General features: G+C 38.4%; 1 protein-coding gene across 2 annotated transcripts; it reads left to right on the forward strand.

The window, feature by feature from the left end:
* The first annotated feature begins 1,514 nt into the window (after window positions 1-1,514).
* sctr (secretin receptor) lies at window positions 1,515-15,349 on the forward strand. 2 transcript variants are annotated; one of them, XM_072464399.1, is made up of 13 exons: window positions 1,515-1,572; window positions 1,649-1,736; window positions 2,089-2,184; window positions 2,674-2,780; window positions 3,833-3,945; window positions 4,253-4,385; window positions 5,025-5,178; window positions 5,742-5,802; window positions 5,878-5,947; window positions 6,030-6,121; window positions 14,079-14,217; window positions 14,292-14,333; window positions 15,163-15,349. In XM_072464399.1, the coding sequence occupies exons 1-13, from the start codon at window positions 1,531-1,533 to the stop codon at window positions 15,340-15,342; spliced, it is 1,317 nt and encodes a 438-aa protein (XP_072320500.1). In that variant the 5' UTR covers window positions 1,515-1,530; the 3' UTR covers window positions 15,343-15,349. The 2 variants fall into 2 exon arrangements, with proteins under 2 accessions (XP_072320500.1, XP_072320510.1); XM_072464409.1 differs by having other exon boundaries at window positions 3,836-3,945.
* Window positions 15,350-20,854: the final 5,505 nt, after the last annotated feature.

Consider the following 20,854-nt stretch of genomic DNA (forward strand, 5'->3'; position numbering starts at 1 on the left):
ACTTAACAGAATAAGGGAAATGGGGGGGAAATCAGTGTTTTTCAATGTTTCATTTTAATCTTATCATTTGAGCTGATTTTACATAAATGCTAGACTAAAAAGACCACCCATTCAAACTGAAGCTGTTCTTGAACCCTTTGGAGTACAAACAATTGGCTGAACTCTTTGTGACGCCCTTAGTCCTTATTAGACAGGACAGCTCAGTGTGAAATGGGGATGAAAGAAAAGAGAGGACATGCAGTAAACTGTCAGAGCCGGAATTCAAACTCATAAGACTGCAGCAGGCAGCGCATGGAGCCTGGCATGTGTGCTGCCTCCTTAACAGGAGTTCTAGATATCTCAATTAAGAGGCATAAAGCTGCTGTTGGAGCAATAATGTACTGTAATATATTTATTTAAACCCTAAGAGTAACCTTTCTTTCAATTTAATTATAGTGTTGGATTGATGAAGGTCATTAGATATAAACCCAGCGGGCCAAAGATATCTGATTACATAATATTTGGAATGCAGATAAACAAGCTTGAGAAAATAAGTCGTCTTCGACTGTAAAAAAAAAATATTATATTATGTTATGTTATTTCTAAAACACTGATCAGTGTTGCTTGATCACATCAATAATATAAAGTTAGCTAAACTTTTGAATCATATTTTGCAAATGAAGCAAAACAGGGCATGTTGTCGAAACAGGAACTACTATTTACTCATAACATTTTAATGCAGGGTGTGTATTAAAGTTCAATGACATTTCAGAAACAAAAGAATCACGTTAATGCTAACTAGCTAGCTTAGCTAATTTTAACCCTTGACTTTAACGAACGTGTCTAAATGTCAACAAGCTAAACAGATGCTAGGCTTCACTGCACAAGATGACTTTAGTGGCGCTCTGAGGAATAAAAGTTGAACTTACATGTGTCCCTGGTGTGCGGGACGCACATTAAGACATCTCTAAACGTCTCAACATCATTTGTATTGTATTAATAAGTAAGTTTAGTGAATAAATTACTCAAATACCGAGTGAGTTTTGTTTCATCGAGAGCCGTCAGACGCTGTAGTTGTCATGGAGACACCTTTGTTCTAAGAAGGGGCGGGGCCCTTAGTGACTCAGAACCGGATGTTTAACTTCAAAACAAAAGATCAGATTTTTTAAAGTTTACGATTTAGTAACTAAACTATGTTTTCGGCTGTTTTGATGACAATAAATTTGTATAAATCAAACATGAATATCAATACCTGTACGTTATATAATGATCATTTTTTTTAAAACTGCAAACACAATGGTTTACTGTGAAATCCAGAAACATATGTATTTTCTCTAGCTTTTCCACTCAGTGCTCAGCTGTGAAGCCTGATCACATCACGGTTCATATGGTCCTCCAGGATCCACTTCAGACGGGAAGAAAGTTTGAAGATTTTTTTTAAATTATTTTTTAAAATGCTAGCGTTACATTGGAATTACCCATGAGCTCTGGATTTACTATCTATCTACTTACTATTTAGAATCTATCAATAAATTATTAAAAAACATCACAATGACAAGAGTTGGACTTATTGGAGTGTTGCTAATACCGCAGGTGAGTTTTTTTTCGTTCATAAATAGATTTGCTGAAATCTAAATCATATTTCTGTTTTTGCTTTTCTTTTCTTCAGGCAATTGGTTCAACAGTTTGCCAGCCCCATGTCAATCTCATTAAGGAGGAAGAAAAGTGTTACTTACTCAAACCAGAATTTGCAACAAGTACGATCTGTTTACATTTACATCTAATTTACCTCAATTAGTCTTATATATATATATATATATATATATATATATATATATATATATATAATATATATATATATATAATATATATATAATATATATATAATATATATATTATATGTGCGCGTGTGTGTAGGTTTCAGTGAATTTTTGTCTCGCTCGATGTGTTTTTCAATGTTATGATGACATCCAGTGGTTGATCTGCAGAACTACATTTACCTATTTCTAATTCTGACTATAACCAACTAGGCTAATGTCGTGGTGTTGATTGTGAATAAACATATATAGAAGCATTTATAATATGCATTGTTTAATTTCATCCCTTTAGACTGTTCTGCATTGTGGGACCATCTCAACTGTTGGCCTCCTGCTCCTCCTGGACAAACTGTTTCTCAACCATGTCCAGACTTCTTCCATTCAGATGGTAAGATACACAGGCTGTCATTATTCACGCGACAGTGCATTGGTTAATGAATGTCTAGAATCGGATTAGACTAATTTGTTTTGAGAGCAGACAGTGAAAGCCTCTTCCTCTCCAAATTCACTTATCTAAACATTAATGCCTGAATACACAGTGATTCCAGGAAACACACTAAAGTTTATCTTCATCATCATTATCTTTATTTTGGACACTTTCTTGGTCCATAAAATAAAATGTAAAGACAGGACAAGCAGTACAACAAAGACAAAAGGTATATTCGGCATAATGTACCACATACTAGTAAAGTTATGTGCAATATTTCTGATGTCTGAAAGACATCTCACATCCATACAACTGCAGTGTATGTGGAAAATATGTTGTCTACAGAATAATCAAAATGATCTTGTGATTAGTGTTATACTCACAAATATATCAATGTTTCAAATCATGTTACTGTATGTATTTTGATGTGTTTATTGCTATTTGTGGCAGGCAAAGTGCATCGTAACTGCACCGCTCAAGGCTGGACAGACCTGCTTGTCCCACACGAAGAAGCTTGTGGGTACAATTTTAACAAGACACTGCCCTTTTTGGGAGAGGTTAGTGTAAGCATCTAATATCACTTCACGTTGAGATCATTTCAATCATGGCACTCATAATAACTATCGGAACTAGATACTCATTTGAAGTATCAATGCTCGGGGAAAAAAATAAAAATCACATTCACGGGACTAAATTTGACCTTTCTTGAACAGTTTTATGATTCGATTGAGCTTTATCAGAACTAGCATAATACCATGTGCTTTAAAAAAGAAAGAATTGTTATTTTGTGTTGAAAATTCCAGTCTATTCCTTAGTATCGAAATTAAGTTTGACATTTTAGTACTAAATTTCAGACAACACTAATTCCTCCTTGACGTTTCTAAATTTTCTCAAAGAGTTTTGCCGAGAAGGAGGGTGTATGGGACAGGGGATGCTGGGACATTTGCTAGTTGCTATTTCCTGTGAACATTGCTTAATCTGTTTTTCAGTGTCACCCTTCGAGGCAACTGCTGTTTGTGATTTTTGCCGTTACAAAAATAATTTGAATTCCCATGTATCCAGCATATTTGTTCCTGGAAATTCAGACAGAAATAGAGACAATTACATAACAGAATTGCATTGTCATGTCATGGACCGGGTCAAAGTACTTCATGTTATTATTCTACTTTGATGTGTGTGTTTGGGCCAATATAACAAGAAATGGCCTATCAAATGATTAGGTTCCCACCGATTATACCCAAATAATTGGATCAAATCTGGACATTTTGACTTCCATCAGAAAGTAATTTAAGGAGCTGGTCTGAGAAACTCGACTTCAGCCTTGAGAGCGCACTGCTGAAAACATCCGGCAAATTAAACTTTTAATCACCATTTCTATTCAAAGATGGTTCAAAAATGGTCTCCTTCACTCCTTTTAAATCATCTCTTCTACCTGCTTAAACTCTTCACCTCATTGTCTTCGAACAAGCTTTTGAAATGTCTGGATTTGAAAAATTATTGTCCAGATGACTACTTTTGAATTTTTTTCAGCGGTGGATTCCTTGGTGAATGAGAGATTACACAGACTAATGGCACTTTACTTTTCTGAAATAATGTCCTTGTCTTTTAGCAGGCGTCAGAATCCCATTTGTACTTCTCTTATGTGAAGACCATGTACACAGTTGGATATGCGCTCTCACTCATCTCCCTCACCATCGCCATCACTATATTCTGTCTGTTCAGGTGGGATTTCTCAGCTATCAACAGTTTAAAACCTATATATTATATTTCTATTTTCAATTCAGAGCAACTTTGGTCGCGCTCTTTGTATATTTGAAAGAGACAAAATAGGCTGTAAGTGTTGAGCAATAAAACCACCATATATGCTTATCTATTTACAACTTTATAAAAAAATATTATTCCATTTTAAATAAGACAACATAATTCCACAATGCAAAAAGAGACATTTGACTGTTTTTTTTTACTTGATAAAATGTACAGTATTATCCAAACATGTACTGTGTGTTTAGTCATGTATTTTATTTTGCAGAAAACTCCACTGTACGAGGAACTACATTCACATTCAGCTCTTCCTGTCCTTCATTCTAAGGGCCATCTTCATCTTCATCAGAGACTCAATGCTCTTCACTAATGAAGAGTTCTACCACTGCGACTACTACCCGGTACCACACATATCTGAGTATATTACACCTTTGGGCTTATCTAAACTGTTTTAACCTACACACAACATTTATGGACATTTTAAGGTAAAATGGCATAAGATAAAAGTGATTGAAAGTACATAGATCATGTAACAAAAGGGATAATGTACACACATACAATTAATTTGAGTATCATTTAGAGGAAAAATGGTACACTTATTAGGCTGCATTGTAATATTAATGATGTCTAAACAGGTGTTACGCTTAGTGGAAAATATACGTTCAATCGATAACAAATAACATGGCTACGCTAGAATATAGCCGCTTTAGTCAATCTAGTTGTAGTAGTAGTAGTAGTAGTAGTAGTAGTAGTAGTAGTAGTAGTAGTAGTAGTAGTAGTAGTAGTAGTAGTAGTTTTTGGAATGCAAACTTTGATTTTAATAAAAAATCCTTAAAATAATATTTATGCTACACCAGCCATTTCTTTAATAGACAAATTCCACCTCTGATAAAAAAAAGAAAATCTGGGAAAATAAAATAAAAATACAGCTGTTAGGCACTTGAGGTCACTAAAGAGCTATGTTCATTCATTACTTCTCTAAGACAAGTGTACACAACAGTTACATTTGAATAATGAGCTCATTCCTTGGCTTGTTTCAGGTGGCATGTAAAGTGGTGCTGATGTTTTCAAACTACTCGATTCTGGCCAACTACAGCTGGCTCCTGTTTGAGGGTCACTACCTCTTCACTCTGGTCACTCGCTCCTTCTTCTCCCTCAAGAAGCACCTGGTCTGGTACATCATACTCAGCTGGGGTAATACATATAGATATGCAATAAACATACGTAAGGCTGCTCAATATAACAAAGAATGCTAAATTTGTTAACATTTTTTTACATATTAAATGGCAGATTTTTCATATTTTTGTTTTTAAATTATAGCACTAATGCAAATTCACATATAGTTCAGCCATTGCCAAACTCTGATGCTGCGGCCCCATTATCAAAGACTATCAACGATTTTACATTAAAATACAAATAATAATGGCAGTGGGCTTTACAGTAGTGTAAAGGGGTCTCTGCCAACTGTAACAGCAATTTCAAACTCAATTTTCTTTTATTTGTGTTGTGTTGACAAAGTCTGGGGCCCCTCTGTAGTGCCCCTGAGGTCCCCAGGGGGCCCTAGACCCTACTTTGGGAATCACTGTACTAGTCATACTTAAGACCAAGTGAACCATGGCCGACAGACGCAGATCAGGACTAAAGATTCTGAGCTCTGTATGAAAAATCATTTGCAGTTGAATCTGATGTGATATATTGTGCATTCAAACACGTTTATTCATTTGTAGGAAATGTCAATAAATTAATCTTTTTTGCAGGAGTTCCCCTCATTACCATTATATGCTGGGGAATTGCTAAATATTTTTATGAAGACGAAGGGTAAATATAATCCAAGACAGTTTTATTTGAATACATAGTGTAACTTTTAATAATGGATATGATTTAATTCCAAAGGTGTTGGGAAACCAGACGACACGAGTGGATTTGGTGGATCCTGAGAGTCCCAGTGCTCCTGACCATAATCGTAAATATTTGCCTTCTTTTTGATTGTATTTTAATTGACAATTACATGCTAAAAAATATGTATCATGCTAATTTTGTTATAGATGAACGTAATATTTTTCCTGGGGATTTTGCGGATCATTGTGAGCAAACTCAGAATGCCAGATGCCCATTGCAATGAGTTTAAACAGTACAAGTAAGTCATTGTTTATATACGCTGATAGCCGCGTTTGCACAAGCCTAAAATAAGGAAACTATAAACATAAAACTGAAAAAAGAAAAGCTGGAAACAAGTTTATTTTTGTACTACTACTTTAAATAGTACTACCGGTATTTCTGATTTACTTTGAGGTGAACTATGTCACTTTTCTGATGAAGCTATAGTAACTGTAACAGTAAATGTGTTCTGATTGCACCACCTAGTTGTCTTGATGAAGATGTTATTGTTTTGTCTGTAATATTCCACAATACGGCATTAAAATTAAGTAACTTCATGGAGAAGAGTGTTGCGCCCTCTGCTCCGACAGTTTGGGAGAGGTACGTGGTTGCTTTTTGAATGGGAAAAGTGAAGGACAGAGACGGTCACGTCCTTACTCTTCCTTTTTATTTCAGGAAAGAACACTGAAAACTTTGCGCAGGCGCATATTACACATTTCCGCCAGCCAATAGAAATAAACATTTTTAACAGGTTATATGTACATTTTTATCATTTACACTTTTTGTACTGAACACAGTCTTGACCACAATAATTAACTAAAAGGTGAAAATAGTGTCTTGTGACAAATTTCAAATCTGTGACTCGCTTTTTAACCTGTCACATACTCCCCCTCAAAATAGATGTTGCCCCAATATAAGCATCTGAACAAAAAATGAATGGGCACATACCACAATCATAACCAATATCAGAATTTCAATCAAGTGCATACTCCCAATTCCAATATTTTGTTTGATCAGAAAATCAAGTCTTTTAAAGTGTCCATCTCACATAAGGTGCCATTGTTTATATACCTGGTATATAAAGAAAACAAAAACACAGTACTTGTGGCGAATCACAGCCTGTACCTGAAGAATAACCAATTACAGTCTCAATTCAATAATGAAGAATAAACCCAAAATCAATATGAGTAAAATGTAGACACATCAACCCAAACTCTAGGTAATTAACCCAATCAATGTATTAACATTGTCCATAAAACTCTTGAAAACAATAAGGATGTACACCGTACAACCATGGCATATTCTGCTCTGCACAAAAAGGAAATGTCATAATGTTGTGACAAGTTGGTGTACCAAGTCTATCATAGGTGAATATCTTTGGTTTCCTGTGTTCACTTCTTGGTCGCTGAATCTCTTCCTCAGTATCACTGTGGGTAGGAGAAGGTAGTAGTTGAGGTTCCTCCTCAGGTGGATCTTCCACCAAGACAACTTCAGGCAGATGATATTCTTCTTCAGCTTCCGGCTCGTGCTCTGGCAGTGCATCTGCAGGCTGGTTATTGTCATGAGACGATTCTGTGGTCCCCTCTTGAGTATTTGGATAGTGTGGCACTAGATAATACTCATCTTCCTCATCATCATCCTCTTCTGACTGGATCCTTTCTGGTGTTGTCTCGGAATGTCTTGCAGTTGTCTTCCTTTTTGATTGTAATGATGTCTCTAACGGCAAGTGGTCACATGGCAAAAGGAGATTACGATGTAATGTTCTGGACCTGCCCTTTCCTCTCTCAGGTTTCAGTTCATAAACAGGAATGTCCTTGTTTACTTGACGAACCACTGTATGCACAACGTCTTCCCAGTGACTTCTCAATTTGCCTGGACCCCCGCGTGGAGTCAAATTCCTAACTAAAACTCGATCTCCAGGTAACAGAGTAGAATACCTCAGTTTGTTGTCATACAGTCTCTTGCTCCTAACAGCAGCTTTGTTTGTATTTTCTCGTGTGACCTCATAAGCATCTTTCATACCCTGTTTCCACTTGAACATGTAACTCTGACGATCACAGTCACTCTGGTCTTGGTTTGGGGTTAAACTAAACAACATGTCCACTGGTAACCGTGGTGATCGTCCATAAAGTAAATAGAAGGGAGAAAACCCTGTCACCTCACTTTTAGTACAGTTGTAGGCATAGATCAGTTTGTTTAGTGAGTCCTTCCAATTGCTCTTTTGTTTCTCTGTAAGCGTCTTTAACATCTGAATCAAAGTCCGGTTGAACCTCTCGGCCTGGCCATTACCCTGGGGATGGTAAGGAGTTGTCCTAGAGCCAGCAACCCCACAGTACTCTTTCAATTGGGCAAAAAGATGGTTCTCAAATTCACCACCCTGATCATGGTGAAGCCTCAGTGGAAACCCAAACTTTAAAGCATAGTCATTAAAGATTTTGTCTGCAGCGGTTTTACCAGACTTGGACGTGGTGGCATAAGCCTGGGCAAAACGCGTAAAATGGTCAACAATAACAAGAATGTATTCATAACCACCCTTACATTTGTCCAAGTGTAAAAAGTCAACAGAAACAAGTTCAAAAGGCTGCGTTGTGACTATATTAGTGAGCGGAGCTCTAGTTTCACGACTGGGTCTTTTTGTTTTAAGGCACACACATTTCCTCAAAACATAATCCTCAATGTCTTTTTGCATGAAGGGCCAGTAAAACCAGTCCCGTACCAAAGAAATAGTCCTTTCAACACCATGATGGCCCATCTCATCATGAAGTTATTTTAACACCATTGACCTGTGTTTTTTCAGGGAGAACCAGTTGTGTTCTGTTTGTTGTTTTTCTGTACAAAACACCTCTGTCATTAAACTGTAGCTTATCCCACTCTCTCAGGAAACACAAAATATGTGGACTAAGCTGTTTGAGTTCTGACCCTGACGCTTTTGTTTCTGCTAGTTTAAGTCTAATGATATGTCCAACAATGGGATCAGTCTCTTGATCTTGTTTGATCTGTCCAACAGTAAGTGGAGCTATAGGCACACTCATTGACACTGTAGCACATTTTGCTGAAATACCCATAGACCAGGCGGCACTCTGATGGTCGACTGCCTGTGCAGCATCACAGCATTATATGACATTTCTTTTGAACATGCCTCCATGTAGGTCTCCATATCTAAAGGCATCCTAAATAAACTGTCCGCATCTATGTTCTCTCTGCCTGGGCGATACTTCACAGAAAAATGGAAGTTCTGCAACCCATCGGCTTCCTGTTGCATTCAATTTAGCGGTTGACAGTACATAAGTAAACGGATTATTATCACTATACACTGTGAAGAATGGTGCATAGTACAAGTAATCACGAAACTTGTCTGTGATTGCCCATTTGAGAGCCAAGAATTCTAGCTTGCCCGAGTGTAAGTTATAGTTTTTCTCTGCTGCAGTTAGGGTTCTTGATCCATAAGCTATCACACGGAGTTTTCCATTTTGCCTCTGATACAATACAGCGCCTAGTCCTTGGTTAGAAGCGTCTGTGTGTAAAACAAACGGTTGAGTAAAGTCAGGGAAACCTAAAACAGGAGCTTGTACTAAACAGTCAATTAGCTGCTCCAACACTGACTGATGCACACTAGTCCAATGAATAGGTGTACTGGAAGGGACACTGTTAGTTTTTCTCATCGTCACTTTTTTCCTTGTTTTTGGCTGAGTCTATGTGTTCGACGAGGCTTTGAGCAAATCATACAAAGGACTAGCAATACAAGAGAAACCTTTGATATATTGCCTATAGTAGCTTAACAGTCCTAATATTGCTCTTAGCTCACCTACAGTACCTGGCTTCTTGTTTTTCAGTGCTCTCACAGCAGCTGTGTCTGCTGGGTCCATTTTACTTCCTTCAGCAGAAACAATCCTGCCCAGATATCTAACTTCTGGTTTGAAAAGGTCACACTTTCTTGGTTTTAGTTTTATCCCATTGTCTCTGAGGCGTTGCAATACTTTCCTGACATCCTCGACATGGTCATCAAAAGTCCTGCTGAATACAAGGACGTCATCCAGATAAGGAATGCATTTCTCGTCCCGCAGTCCTTCTAGACATTGTTCCATACACCGCTGAAACGCAGCTGGGGCATTCATGAGGCCAAACGGAATTCGAATCCATTCATAAAGGCCCCAGGGGGTCACAAATGCGGTCATATATCTACTGTCTTTGGACATGAACCCCTGGTGATACGCCTTACCCTGGTCCAGTAATGAAAAGATCGTGTTCCCTCCCAGGCTGTCCATCACATCCTGTACCCGGGGAATAGGGTGTCGATCTGGGTGTTTTGCGGTTCAGTTCTCTGTAATCAATACACAAACGCAGTGTGCCGTCTTTTTTCTTACAGACCACAGGGGACGAGTAAGAGGAAATAGACTTTTCCACCCACCCCTGAGCTATCAAATCCTGTAAATAATCCTTCATCTCCCTGTACAGTGGTTTTGGTACAGACAGATATGTTTTAGAAACTGGATCTGTGTCCTTTAACATAATGTCCATCTGCAGATTTGTCACACGCCCTATGTCATCATCAGTTTTCGAAAATGGAGACTCTTCCCTTAACATTTGCTGAACAATTTTACTTTGACCTTCATTCAAATGAGACAGGTCAACAGGAGGGTCCCATTGCTCGCTGGTGTGGGGGCATTCTGCGGCTTCACGAATGTGGACTTCATTAATGACAGTAGGTAGATCTTTTTTGAAGATGTTGGCCGGATAAACAGACCCCACTGACTGCACAGTACCAATAGTAGTTCTACCAGATAAAGTAATGTCATGGTTGGTTGGGTTCTGTACACTGACAACTATCTTGGGAATGGACCCTGCTTTCACTGAAACTAAAGTGTCACAAAACTCTAGTCCGTCAGGCCATTGTGGATTTTCTCCAGGTTCAAAAATCAATGTAACGTCTTCTCTGAACGTCTTAGCCTGCACCCTACACTCAATAAAAAGTGAGCTATGACTGGGTACAGTCATTCTCTCATTTGTTGTTCTCACATTGTACTCGGGTGTTTGTCCCACACTCACGGCTTTTATGAAAGTATCAGCTTTCTTTTTCCTGAGATGTGGAAAAGCCAGTTTAACTGCCCTCAGAAGTTTGTCTTTCCCCCCTGAGTCAGTCCCACACTTTAAACTGTCTAAGACCAAGTGCTCGATGACGTTAAACCCAATAATCGGACATCGCTGCTGGTTACCTTTAAGTACTAAAATTGGTATGAGTAACTCAGAGTCATTATCAGTAAGTCTGAATGGGACCTCTAGCCAGCCCATGTATGGCATATCTGTGCCATTGGCTGCCACAAGGTGTAGGGGTACATTAGGGTCAATAAACTCGTTCACATCTTTTAGTGGTACCTCGGGTAAGTTAGTGTCGCTCCAAACTTCATCTACAGCACAAACCTGTGAGCCAGAGTCCCAAAGTGCTTCAAACTTTTTGTTCCCTAAAAAACACCTAATGAGACAGTTTCTCCCAACTAATTCTCTGACAGAAGGTATTCTATCTTCAGAATGTTTCTTGTTGTTTGGTCTTTTTGAGGACATCCTACCCTTAACACTACCACAGATGTAGGGTTTACATTTACTTTTGTGCATGGACCAGTGCTCCTCTTGGCACTCTTTGGAACAGTAAAGGGCACTTTTACACACTGAACAACATTTTAAACTTTGAATTTCACTATTAGCACAACTGTAACAACACTGGGATCTGTCTGTCTCTGTGGTCACCCCATGTCCCGTTGGAGTGACCCGTGCTAGTTTAAAGCACTACCTCTAGCCTGTCTCACTGGCCTCTGTACTCTACAGCCCGCCCTGTCTCTCTGATTTGGCAAACCTCAGCCTTTAAGTCATTTAAAAGCACCATCTCAGAACGCATCTTTTTAATCTCTGACAGGAGCTCCGGGGGCAAAGCGGCAGTGCTTTGTTTTTGGACTGTCTTTTTCTCTGCTGGGGCTGGGTGTCGTTGGGCTGAACGACATTAACTGAAGTCGCTCTTTGGGTAACAGCATGTTTCTTTTTGTCTTGTCGTTCCTTTTCATTTGCACACGCCACATTAACTTTCTCCAACAAGACTTCATCAGATGTGGTTTCCTGGAGAAGGTAGGGCTGCATGTCACTCTTGATACTGTCAGTTTGCAAGCCAGTCAGGATGGTATGCATGAATAAACTCTGGACCAAAGCCGGATTATATTTCAGACCTGACTCTGCTTCTTGGGATGCAAAGAGAATCTTCTGCCAAAGGTCCATGGCCCTCAGAAGGAAGTTTTGTGGAGTCTCCTTACTGCTTTGCACCTCAGAGGAGAGCTGCTTGTACAGTTCAGTGGCACCTTTCTCCAGATAGTGAGACCTGAGGATCCTCCGCAGAGCAGGAAGAGTGAGGTTGCCTTTACCTTCTAGGAAGCTCCTCAACTGCAAACCTGGTGTGATGGCACGGATCACTGCATCTATTATCTCGTCTTCTTGGTAGCCTTTATTGAGCCCATTTTCAATTTGCCTGGCCAAACTAGAGAATGTGAGCTTGTCTTTTTGTCCGGGCTCACCAATTTGGCCTGCTATCTTAAAGTCTTTGCGCCACATAGGGTTATCTTGAAGCGTTGGGGCTCGTCTTTGCACTGGCATGGGTTGTGGGGTCAGTTTTTTTGTAATCTGCTGCATAGCTTCTTCTTTTTCTTGAATCCTGGTTCCTAAATCATTTAACTCTTTTTGTAAATCTTCTCTTTCTTTGTCTTCACCTTGTCGGGCAAAATCCGACTCTGGCATTTTTGCATTTTCAATAGTGTCTTCAATACTGAGCAACTCAGACATTCCCTCGTCTTCTAGCTCAGCTAATTCAGCTCTTTCAACATGGCTTGTGATCAGTGCAATAAGTTGGCCACGACTTTTGTCTGTGAGTTGCTCTTTTCTCTGTCCAGATATTAGTGTCAAACACACGTTTATCAGTTGTTCAACATTCAGTTCATATAACGCACCTTTAATTTCAAGCTGCAAAGTTTCTAGCTCCGACTCCATTTTGATCAGATACGTGGACAAAGCAGATCGACGAGGGCTTATTCAACTTCGTGGTCTTGCGGTGCCCTCTAGTGGTGGTTGTGCGCACTTGAGAATCGACCTGTTGCACGTGTTGACAAAGCCACGTTGTTTGCGGTGCCTCGCTGCTGATGCTAGATTCCGATGCTAGGGTTCGAAGAAGGATAATTATTCGGGTCGAGCTTCCACTCACGGCTGGTGGATAAAACTCTGGCCAAACATCCCAGCGGTGCCTCCAAATGTTGCGCCCTCTGCTCCGACAGTTTGGGAGAGGTACGTGGTGCTTTTTGAATGGGAAAAGTGAAGGACAGAGACGGTCACGTCCTTACTCTTCCTTTTTATTTCAGGAAAGAACACTGAAAACTTTGCGCAGGCGCATATTACACATTTCCGCCAGCCAATAGAAATAAACATTTTTAACAGGTTATATGTACATTTTTATCATTTACACTTTTTGTACTGAACACAGTCTTGACCACAATAATTAACTAAAAAGTGAAAATAGTGTCTTGTGACAAATTTCAAATCTGTGACTCGCTTTTTAACCTGTGACAAGAGCAGGTGATGCTACTTGGTCAAGTAACAGTTCAGTTCTGTGGAGAGGCGACCCCGTTCACAATAAGAATTCATGTTTTTCAAGGTATTTTTGAGTGATAAATACACATGTAATTGTATAAATACAAGACGGATAAGTTTAATGCCATGCTGTGAAACATATATAATAAAATTATGGAAATAATATTTCCATAATTCCATTTTCCATTTCCGCGTGTCCAAGCGCATTGATCTATCATAATATAGTTCCCTCAGTGTACGGGACAAAATGAAAACGGAGAAAGACAGTTCGAGCTGACGCAGAAGAAGACGAGAGATGCGATGCGATCCGTCGCGCTAATAAACAAACGCACGTGTGTGTTGTATCGGTCCAATTCTTCAATAAATAAATAAAATAATTAAAATAAATGCTTAAATAACACTAGAGGTCACTAAAGATTTATGTGAAAATATTACTTGCCAATTAGATCATTATTGTGGGGAAAAAAGAAAGTTTGACCCTAACCCTAAAAGAAAACTGTTACCTGCAAACATGAATAGGAAATATAGCAGGAATAGAGTTTGCTTGAATTTGTACACTTGTTGCAATGTCTATATATTTTTCGTCTATATTATTCTAGGAGGCTGATCAAGTCCACCTTCTTCCTTGTGGCTCTGTTTGGACTACAGTACATAGTCTTTGCCTTCTTACCGGTCTCTGTCAGCAGTTTGATGTTTAGGATTTGGACATTTGCAGAGCTGGCCCTGTCATCCACACAGGTAAACCAATGTAGGACAACAAGAAAGTATTGGACTCTGTAGCAACTATTTATTTTACTCACTTTTTTGTACAGGGTTTTGTGGTGGCCATCCTCTACTGTTTTCTGAATGGAGAGGTAAAAAAGTAGAAAGTTGCCCCAATGTAATAATATTCTAAAAAATAAATAATAGGAAGAGGGTCTGAAGAGGAGGGACACAATCTGACATTAAATTCAACATAATCTGTCAGAACAAATTAAGAAAATATATATATTGTTTAGTGTATTTATTGCTTTCTATTTTAATTAGAATACAACAATTAGAACACCTGTCCATGGGTTTCAGAATGATGAAAAATTATGAAGGCCGTTAGCAATTAACAATTTAAAACAAAATATTATGTCCTCTGAATGGGAACAAGCCCTCAAAATGTTGCATATAAAAGGAAGCTTAACTCAATGACTAATATTCATATCATTATTAGCAAAATGCTAACAATTCAGTTTGTGTGACTGAATAACTTCACCCCTTTTAAAAGGTGCATTAGGTAACATTTTAACAGCTATTTCTACCATAGCATCCAGATCAATTTGAACTGAGAATTCATAGTCGCACTATGTAACTTTTCTATTGAGGAGAGTCCGCTGTGTGCTTGTCTCCATGGATATGTTAATGTTTCGCCTAAAATGTTCCACATTATTGCATTAAACCTATCTGTATCTCCATGGAGAAAAGAAGGTGACAGTACCAGGCCATTCTACAGGTCAGATCTGTGGAGAGATGACCCCACTCTTGGTAGCACTATACGTTTTCAAGCTAATTTTGAACAATTAAACACCTGTAATTGAATAAAGGTATTGAGAGAAGATTGTAAAGCAATATTGTGGAACATTCTTGGCACCTTAGAGAAAAGCAGGTGTCAAAGATGATGGCGTCAAATGAAGACGAGCTCTGTCTCTGACCCAGGTTCAACATGAGATCCAGCGGAGGTGGAGGAGGTGGAGGATGACCAGACTTCTCCCCAGCCAGCCCAGGCAGTACCGCAGCTCCATCAGCCAGAGCGGGTCACCTCTCACACAAGTGTCCCTGCTGCCCTGCCCTGTGCCTGGGAAGCTTGCGAAGCCTGTAGACACTGCATACATATAACTGAGCAAGAGAACATGAATATGAGTGTTATGACCCCATATCTGTTCATCTGTTGTTCTTAATCTTATGCCTGATTGGTGCAGATTCTGCAATTCCAATTTGTAAAATGCACTCAGCTTCTTAATGCACAACTTTAACTAAGAAATCTGAATTGGTATATGTAAATAGTAGAGTATTAATACTCTAGAATAGAGTATTTTCTCCTAAAAGTGGATGTAAAATGCAAGAAAACTTTGGTAAGTAAGCAACTTTGTGATTAAATTCTGTTGCATTAAAATGCAAAAAACAACTTTATATTATCCATCCACTTTACATTTAAAAAAAAAGTATATATATGGTGAGCAAGTATATACACAAAACCTGTACATATATTCACAAATAAGCTGTGTACATTTGCTTTGTTTTATTTTATTAAAAATGTATGACAGATTTCATAATAAAGATATTTAAATGCCATATTTTTCCTTTAACGATTCCACCAATTTTATATATTCTGCTTCAGCTTCATCTTTAGATAGTCCTGTGAAAAGTGAAATAAAAGGTTAAAATGTGTAACCAAAAATAATTAAATAATAATGTAATAGTAGAATAATATTTAATAAAAAATCCTCAAACCTTTCCAAGTGTTCCAGGCGTTCCATTTCATGTTTCCCACAAAGCTAAATATTCCTGGAGCATCTGGAAACATCAGTGCAAAGATTATAGTTCACTTATATTTGGGTATTAAACGTCCATTACGTTACAGGCTTCGAGTGGAAAGTCCACCACCTGCTTGTCCACAGAAATGTTATTGCCTTGCCTAGAATGTTCCACTGTCTGGCATTAAACTTAACCATTTCCATGGAGACAAGCAGGTGACCCCACCAGGCCAAGTACCAGGTTAGATCTGTGGAGATGAGGCCCTGCTCAGTGATTCACACCCTATAACATTTTGTTTTCTTTTTTAGATAAATGTATTTGTTAGACACATATTGCATACATACACATATGACCTGTCCAAACATGGCAACTATTTTAAAAAAATAGTTTATTTTTGTCTGAATGTCATGAAAGCTTGCTATATCAAATATGATCCAAACAAAAATCATAAACGTTATAGGAGTTACTGAGTACGGCAGTACGGCAAGTCCCAATTATCTCTAGGCTCTGTCTCACATCTGTCTCTGCTTCTTTCTAAACCCAAACACACAAAACAACTCTGCATCTGATTGACCAGAGCTACAGAATTTGCGGATTGCAGCTTTGAAATTAATTGGCAGAAGTACATTTTCAGCCATTCAAACTTTATACTTTTATATTCTGAAGGTGTACATGTTTAGTACTTTTTATTTTCTTTTATGAAAGCTTTAAATTTGATGTTTGTGCTAAAGCAATTCAAATACTTAGTAGTAATAAGTGAAAAACTGAATTAAAAATATTTATTATTATTATTATTACTTTTTTGTTGTTGTAAAAAATAAATAAAAACATGGTGGAGCTGTTTCAGTCCATCCAAAGCTGGAAAGACGAGACACTGACCAATCCATGTCCAGAGAAGGCCGAACACATCTTAAAACGTTCTGGAGTATGAGGGAAATGTTTGTCCCGACTGTGGAGACTGTGTCTGTGGGCACCGGTGGCACCATCTGATCTCCACAACACTGAGACACTGAGTTAGTGTCAGAAAGTTCAGACAGTTCTGCACACAAGCCAGCTAAGAAAAGTCCTGCGCACTCCTAAACAAGGACAGCGAGACAGATACGCACATCTCATGTTTCGACGTAGCAACAGACACTGACAAGGTGGGACTATAATTATTCGGATATTGATTTTTAACATACGTTTTTATTCATGTTTTATCACCTTTGTGAGACATTTCATCAAGGCAGTTGCTTGCAGTGTGAGTCGATTTTGAATGAAGGTGTAGTGCTAAATAGTCAATAGTATACAACTTTGGAGACTTACAAGTGGTGTCATCAACATTCCTTGGGGAAGCTGAAGCTAGTCCGTCTCAAATAGCATTAAAATTACAAGTAACTGATGTAAGTGTTAGTCACAATCAGTCTTTATGTTTAAAAGGTAAGATGTCACTGAAAAGCATTTATATTTTGTATTTATTGCCAGGTCTATTGAGTTAGATATAGTCGCCATATAGCAGCGATGAGAAGAGCACAATGGATCCTCCAAGTCCTTCAGGCCGTCAAGAGTTTACACCACATTCCCCTAATCCTGAGTAAATTTGAACAATTGATTGATTTATCTAATATACTATTTACCTTTCATATCAGCACAAATTGTTAAGGATGGTACTCGTTAATTAGCTGCAAGAGATACAAGTCCAAGGAATTCTCCAGGTCCTTCCTCGGATCGCCGGGAAGTTACACAGGATTTGCCAGCCAAGTCGACCGTTACGGTGTGTTCCATTTCTAAAGCCCCACACCCACAGATTCAAGACTAAACACATTTATTTCATGATGGGTGTTTTTGTGGTACTAAAACAGTGCAAATCATGCACCGTCGCTGTGAAGGGGCTTTGTCTCTCCACAGACATGACTGTTACCAAGCAACCATAACGAGGGCTTCCCAAAGTTTTCAGGCCAGGATCCCAATATCAAATCATTTCAATTGGCTAAATATTTAAAAATAGGTTTGTTTGTTTGTTTGTTTGTTTGTTTGTTTGGTTGGAGTTGGGAAGCTAGTGCTGATAGTTCCCCTACTGAGTTAGTCAACTTTGTGATTTTAAACTATTACTGGTTCAATTATACATCATGTCTCAACTGTATTACTGAGCCTGACGATGTGAAATAAAAACTGGCACAAAGTTCAACATCTTCTCTGTTATTATAAACAAACAAAAATGTGAAAATTGTTTCAGACGTGTCAGTTGAAACTCAAAGCCATATCATTTTAGTAAAGCTCCCTCAGTTAGACCAGTTGTTGCTGAAGACCTGCTTGAAGAGGACAACATCCAAAATCTCACCAGTTCAAAGAGTCACGTCTATAGCTATTATGTACTCCACATTTAGCTGCATAAACAGCAACTCGGTCCTCAGAGGCAACTGTTGTTGTGATTTTGGGCCTTACAAAAATAAATTGAATGAAATTGAATGAATAAAGAGCTCAGATGAGTTACGTCTCAGTTCTCCTGAAGAGAAAAAAGACCAAATCAGGGGAGACTTCATGAACAGTGATCTACTGTTGGACCAGAATGGTACAACTGCAGAAGCCAAACTTAAAGAAGAAGAAAAAGACAAATAAGTAGACCATAGACCATCTGTAAATAATTCAGAATTTCAAAATACTAAGACGCAAAAAAAAAACATTCTACGGAGAAAATTACGAGTGAGGCACCAGATTTACAAACGCAAATTAACCCAAAAGAGCTCCTTAAACAGGTCGTTCTGGACCAAAAAGAGGAGAAGCTGCAGGAGACTTGCATTCATTGCTATACAGTCCCACTACATCCGCCTTTAGTCTCACAAAGTCAAAAAACCTTGCATATTTTGACACGCTCTGTAGTTTTGTGTCATCAAAATGTTGGGACATTTTACAACATTTTGTGCGATCCACCGAAGTTTAAACCAAGGAAAGCTCGCTCACCAAAATGATCAAACCTGACTTTAATCTGATCACTGATGTTATCAAAAATGTTAACGAACCATTGCCTCCGTTCATCTCTGACTGACATAACTCATCCCAAAACAAACAAAACTGAGCAATCTATAAGTTTAAAAAGATTGAACACAAAAAAAACTTCGGGGCAAGTGGGAGTTGACCCCAACTTGTCTTATTTTCAAAGGTCATGTCGCTAACCATTAGGCTATGTGTTCAGTAAGCGGTGGAGGCGTTTTTAGCTATATACTTCTAAAGCAACCCGTTCAACTCTGGTGTAGGTCTTTCTTTAGTTATAACCTCTTGCTTTGATTGAAAATCCAGATTTGTGAAACGTTTTAACTTGGAAATGTAATCGTCCAGATTCTACAAACACAATAATAAGGAAGAAGATAGTGAAACCTGTCCACACACGACCGGCTTTTACTGCGGTTTTATAATGAATCTGTGAGCCTAAAACACGCTTCAGAAATACATTTCATACATTATCAAGAATATGGAAGCACTGAGCACATCGTCAGGGTGTTTTACTTGTTATGAACAGAGGGAGAGAGAGTGACACATCATTTGCATTGCACCAGCTCAGTTTGTGAGGAGTGTGTGTGTGTGTGTGTGTGTGTGTGTGTGTGTGTGTGTGTGTGTGTGTGTGTGTGTGCGTGCGTGCGTGCGTGCGTGTGTTTGTGCGTGCTCCAGAGGCTGAGCAGGTGCAGCCTCCTCCCTGTATCTGAATGGCAAACATCTGAACATTTTGACATTCTTATTTGACAAAATATTGTTTGATATTGGATTCAAACGGAAAGTGGGTTTATAATACATACCAGATGACAAAATATTAATATTTTTTTTATATTTGATTAAAATTTGATATTTTTTTCCCCCCAAGATTGTCAGGTGAGGCCCTGCCTCCCCTGCCTCCCCTGAATGCATGTCCCTGCTGTAGGTCGGGTTCATGTCACATCACAACATTTATAAATCTTTGTTAGTCTGGCCCAGTATAAATAAACTAAGGTGAAAGCATTTTTTCACAATAGCCTTAGAAAGTGGTGGCATTGTTCAACCCCAATGACGTTGACAGTTGGACGGACTCCAGATTATTATGACAAACAAATAATGTTAAGAACATTAAACATTTGTGGATTATCTTTTTGGATATTTCTTTCAAAACCACTAACTCTCCCATAGATTTATATAGGCCACTGGGCAGAGCTTGGCTAGCGTGTTTGCTAATGGCAGTTGGAGATTTAGGACACTCCAACTCGCCCAACAAGAATTATTTTCCTCAACACATGAACTCAGATATATCTTATTTAAGGAGAGAAAGGTAGTCAGGTCGTCAGAGTATGGTCCCAAAGTCTTTCTTGTTTATCCGGTTTTCTTCAACTGTTCACCTGATTTTCTTCTTTTAGTACAAACTAAATATTTGGCAGAGTTGATTGAATGTATATGTTCCAGGAGAGTCATTACTCACCACTGACTCATGCAAACACAATTTCTCTGCACCCATTGGTTAAATCCTTTTTCATGACATACAACTTGAGCAAAATACAAATGAAAAGATGAACAAGTCCTTTCTGCTCTAATAAATATTACTTCTACTGCTAAAAAGTGTTTTTTTTATTTTTATTTTTTTACTTTTCTAGTGTAATTACTATTTCATCAAATGATCTTGTTACATCATAGAACATTTTGACTTTCATACTTTCATACATACTTTCTATTGATCAATCGATACACAAATGCACTGTTCTACTGAAACTATAGATTTAACTGACAGATCAGAACCAGCCAAACTTCATTTTTGTTCTTGGTCCCACCCTACTGGACAACTCTGTCACTCCTTTTATAACCTTATTGAGTTTACTATGAAATAACTACAATTAAACTCACCATAGTTGACGTCTCCTGTTGTGGCTTGCTTGTA

Source organism: Eucyclogobius newberryi, unplaced genomic scaffold (assembly GCF_026437365.1).
Source record: "Eucyclogobius newberryi isolate DKJ021-1_F unplaced genomic scaffold, fEucNew1.0.hap1 SCAF_1, whole genome shotgun sequence".
Classification (NCBI taxonomy): domain Eukaryota; kingdom Metazoa; phylum Chordata; class Actinopteri; order Gobiiformes; family Gobiidae; genus Eucyclogobius; species Eucyclogobius newberryi.

What these genes read in the sequence shown, in the direction of transcription:
- sctr (XM_072464399.1), top strand. Translation starts at nt 1,531, where the DNA reads ATGACAAGAGTTGGACTTATTGGAGTGTTGCTAATACCGCAG. An exon ending in AATGAGTTTAAACAGTACAA is followed by an intron (nt 6,122 to 14,078) that starts GTAAGTCATTGT and finishes ATATTATTCTAG; the next exon opens with GAGGCTGATCAAGTCCACCT. An exon ending in TGGCCCTGTCATCCACACAG is followed by an intron (nt 14,218 to 14,291) that starts GTAAACCAATGT and finishes TTTTTTGTACAG; the next exon opens with GGTTTTGTGGTGGCCATCCT.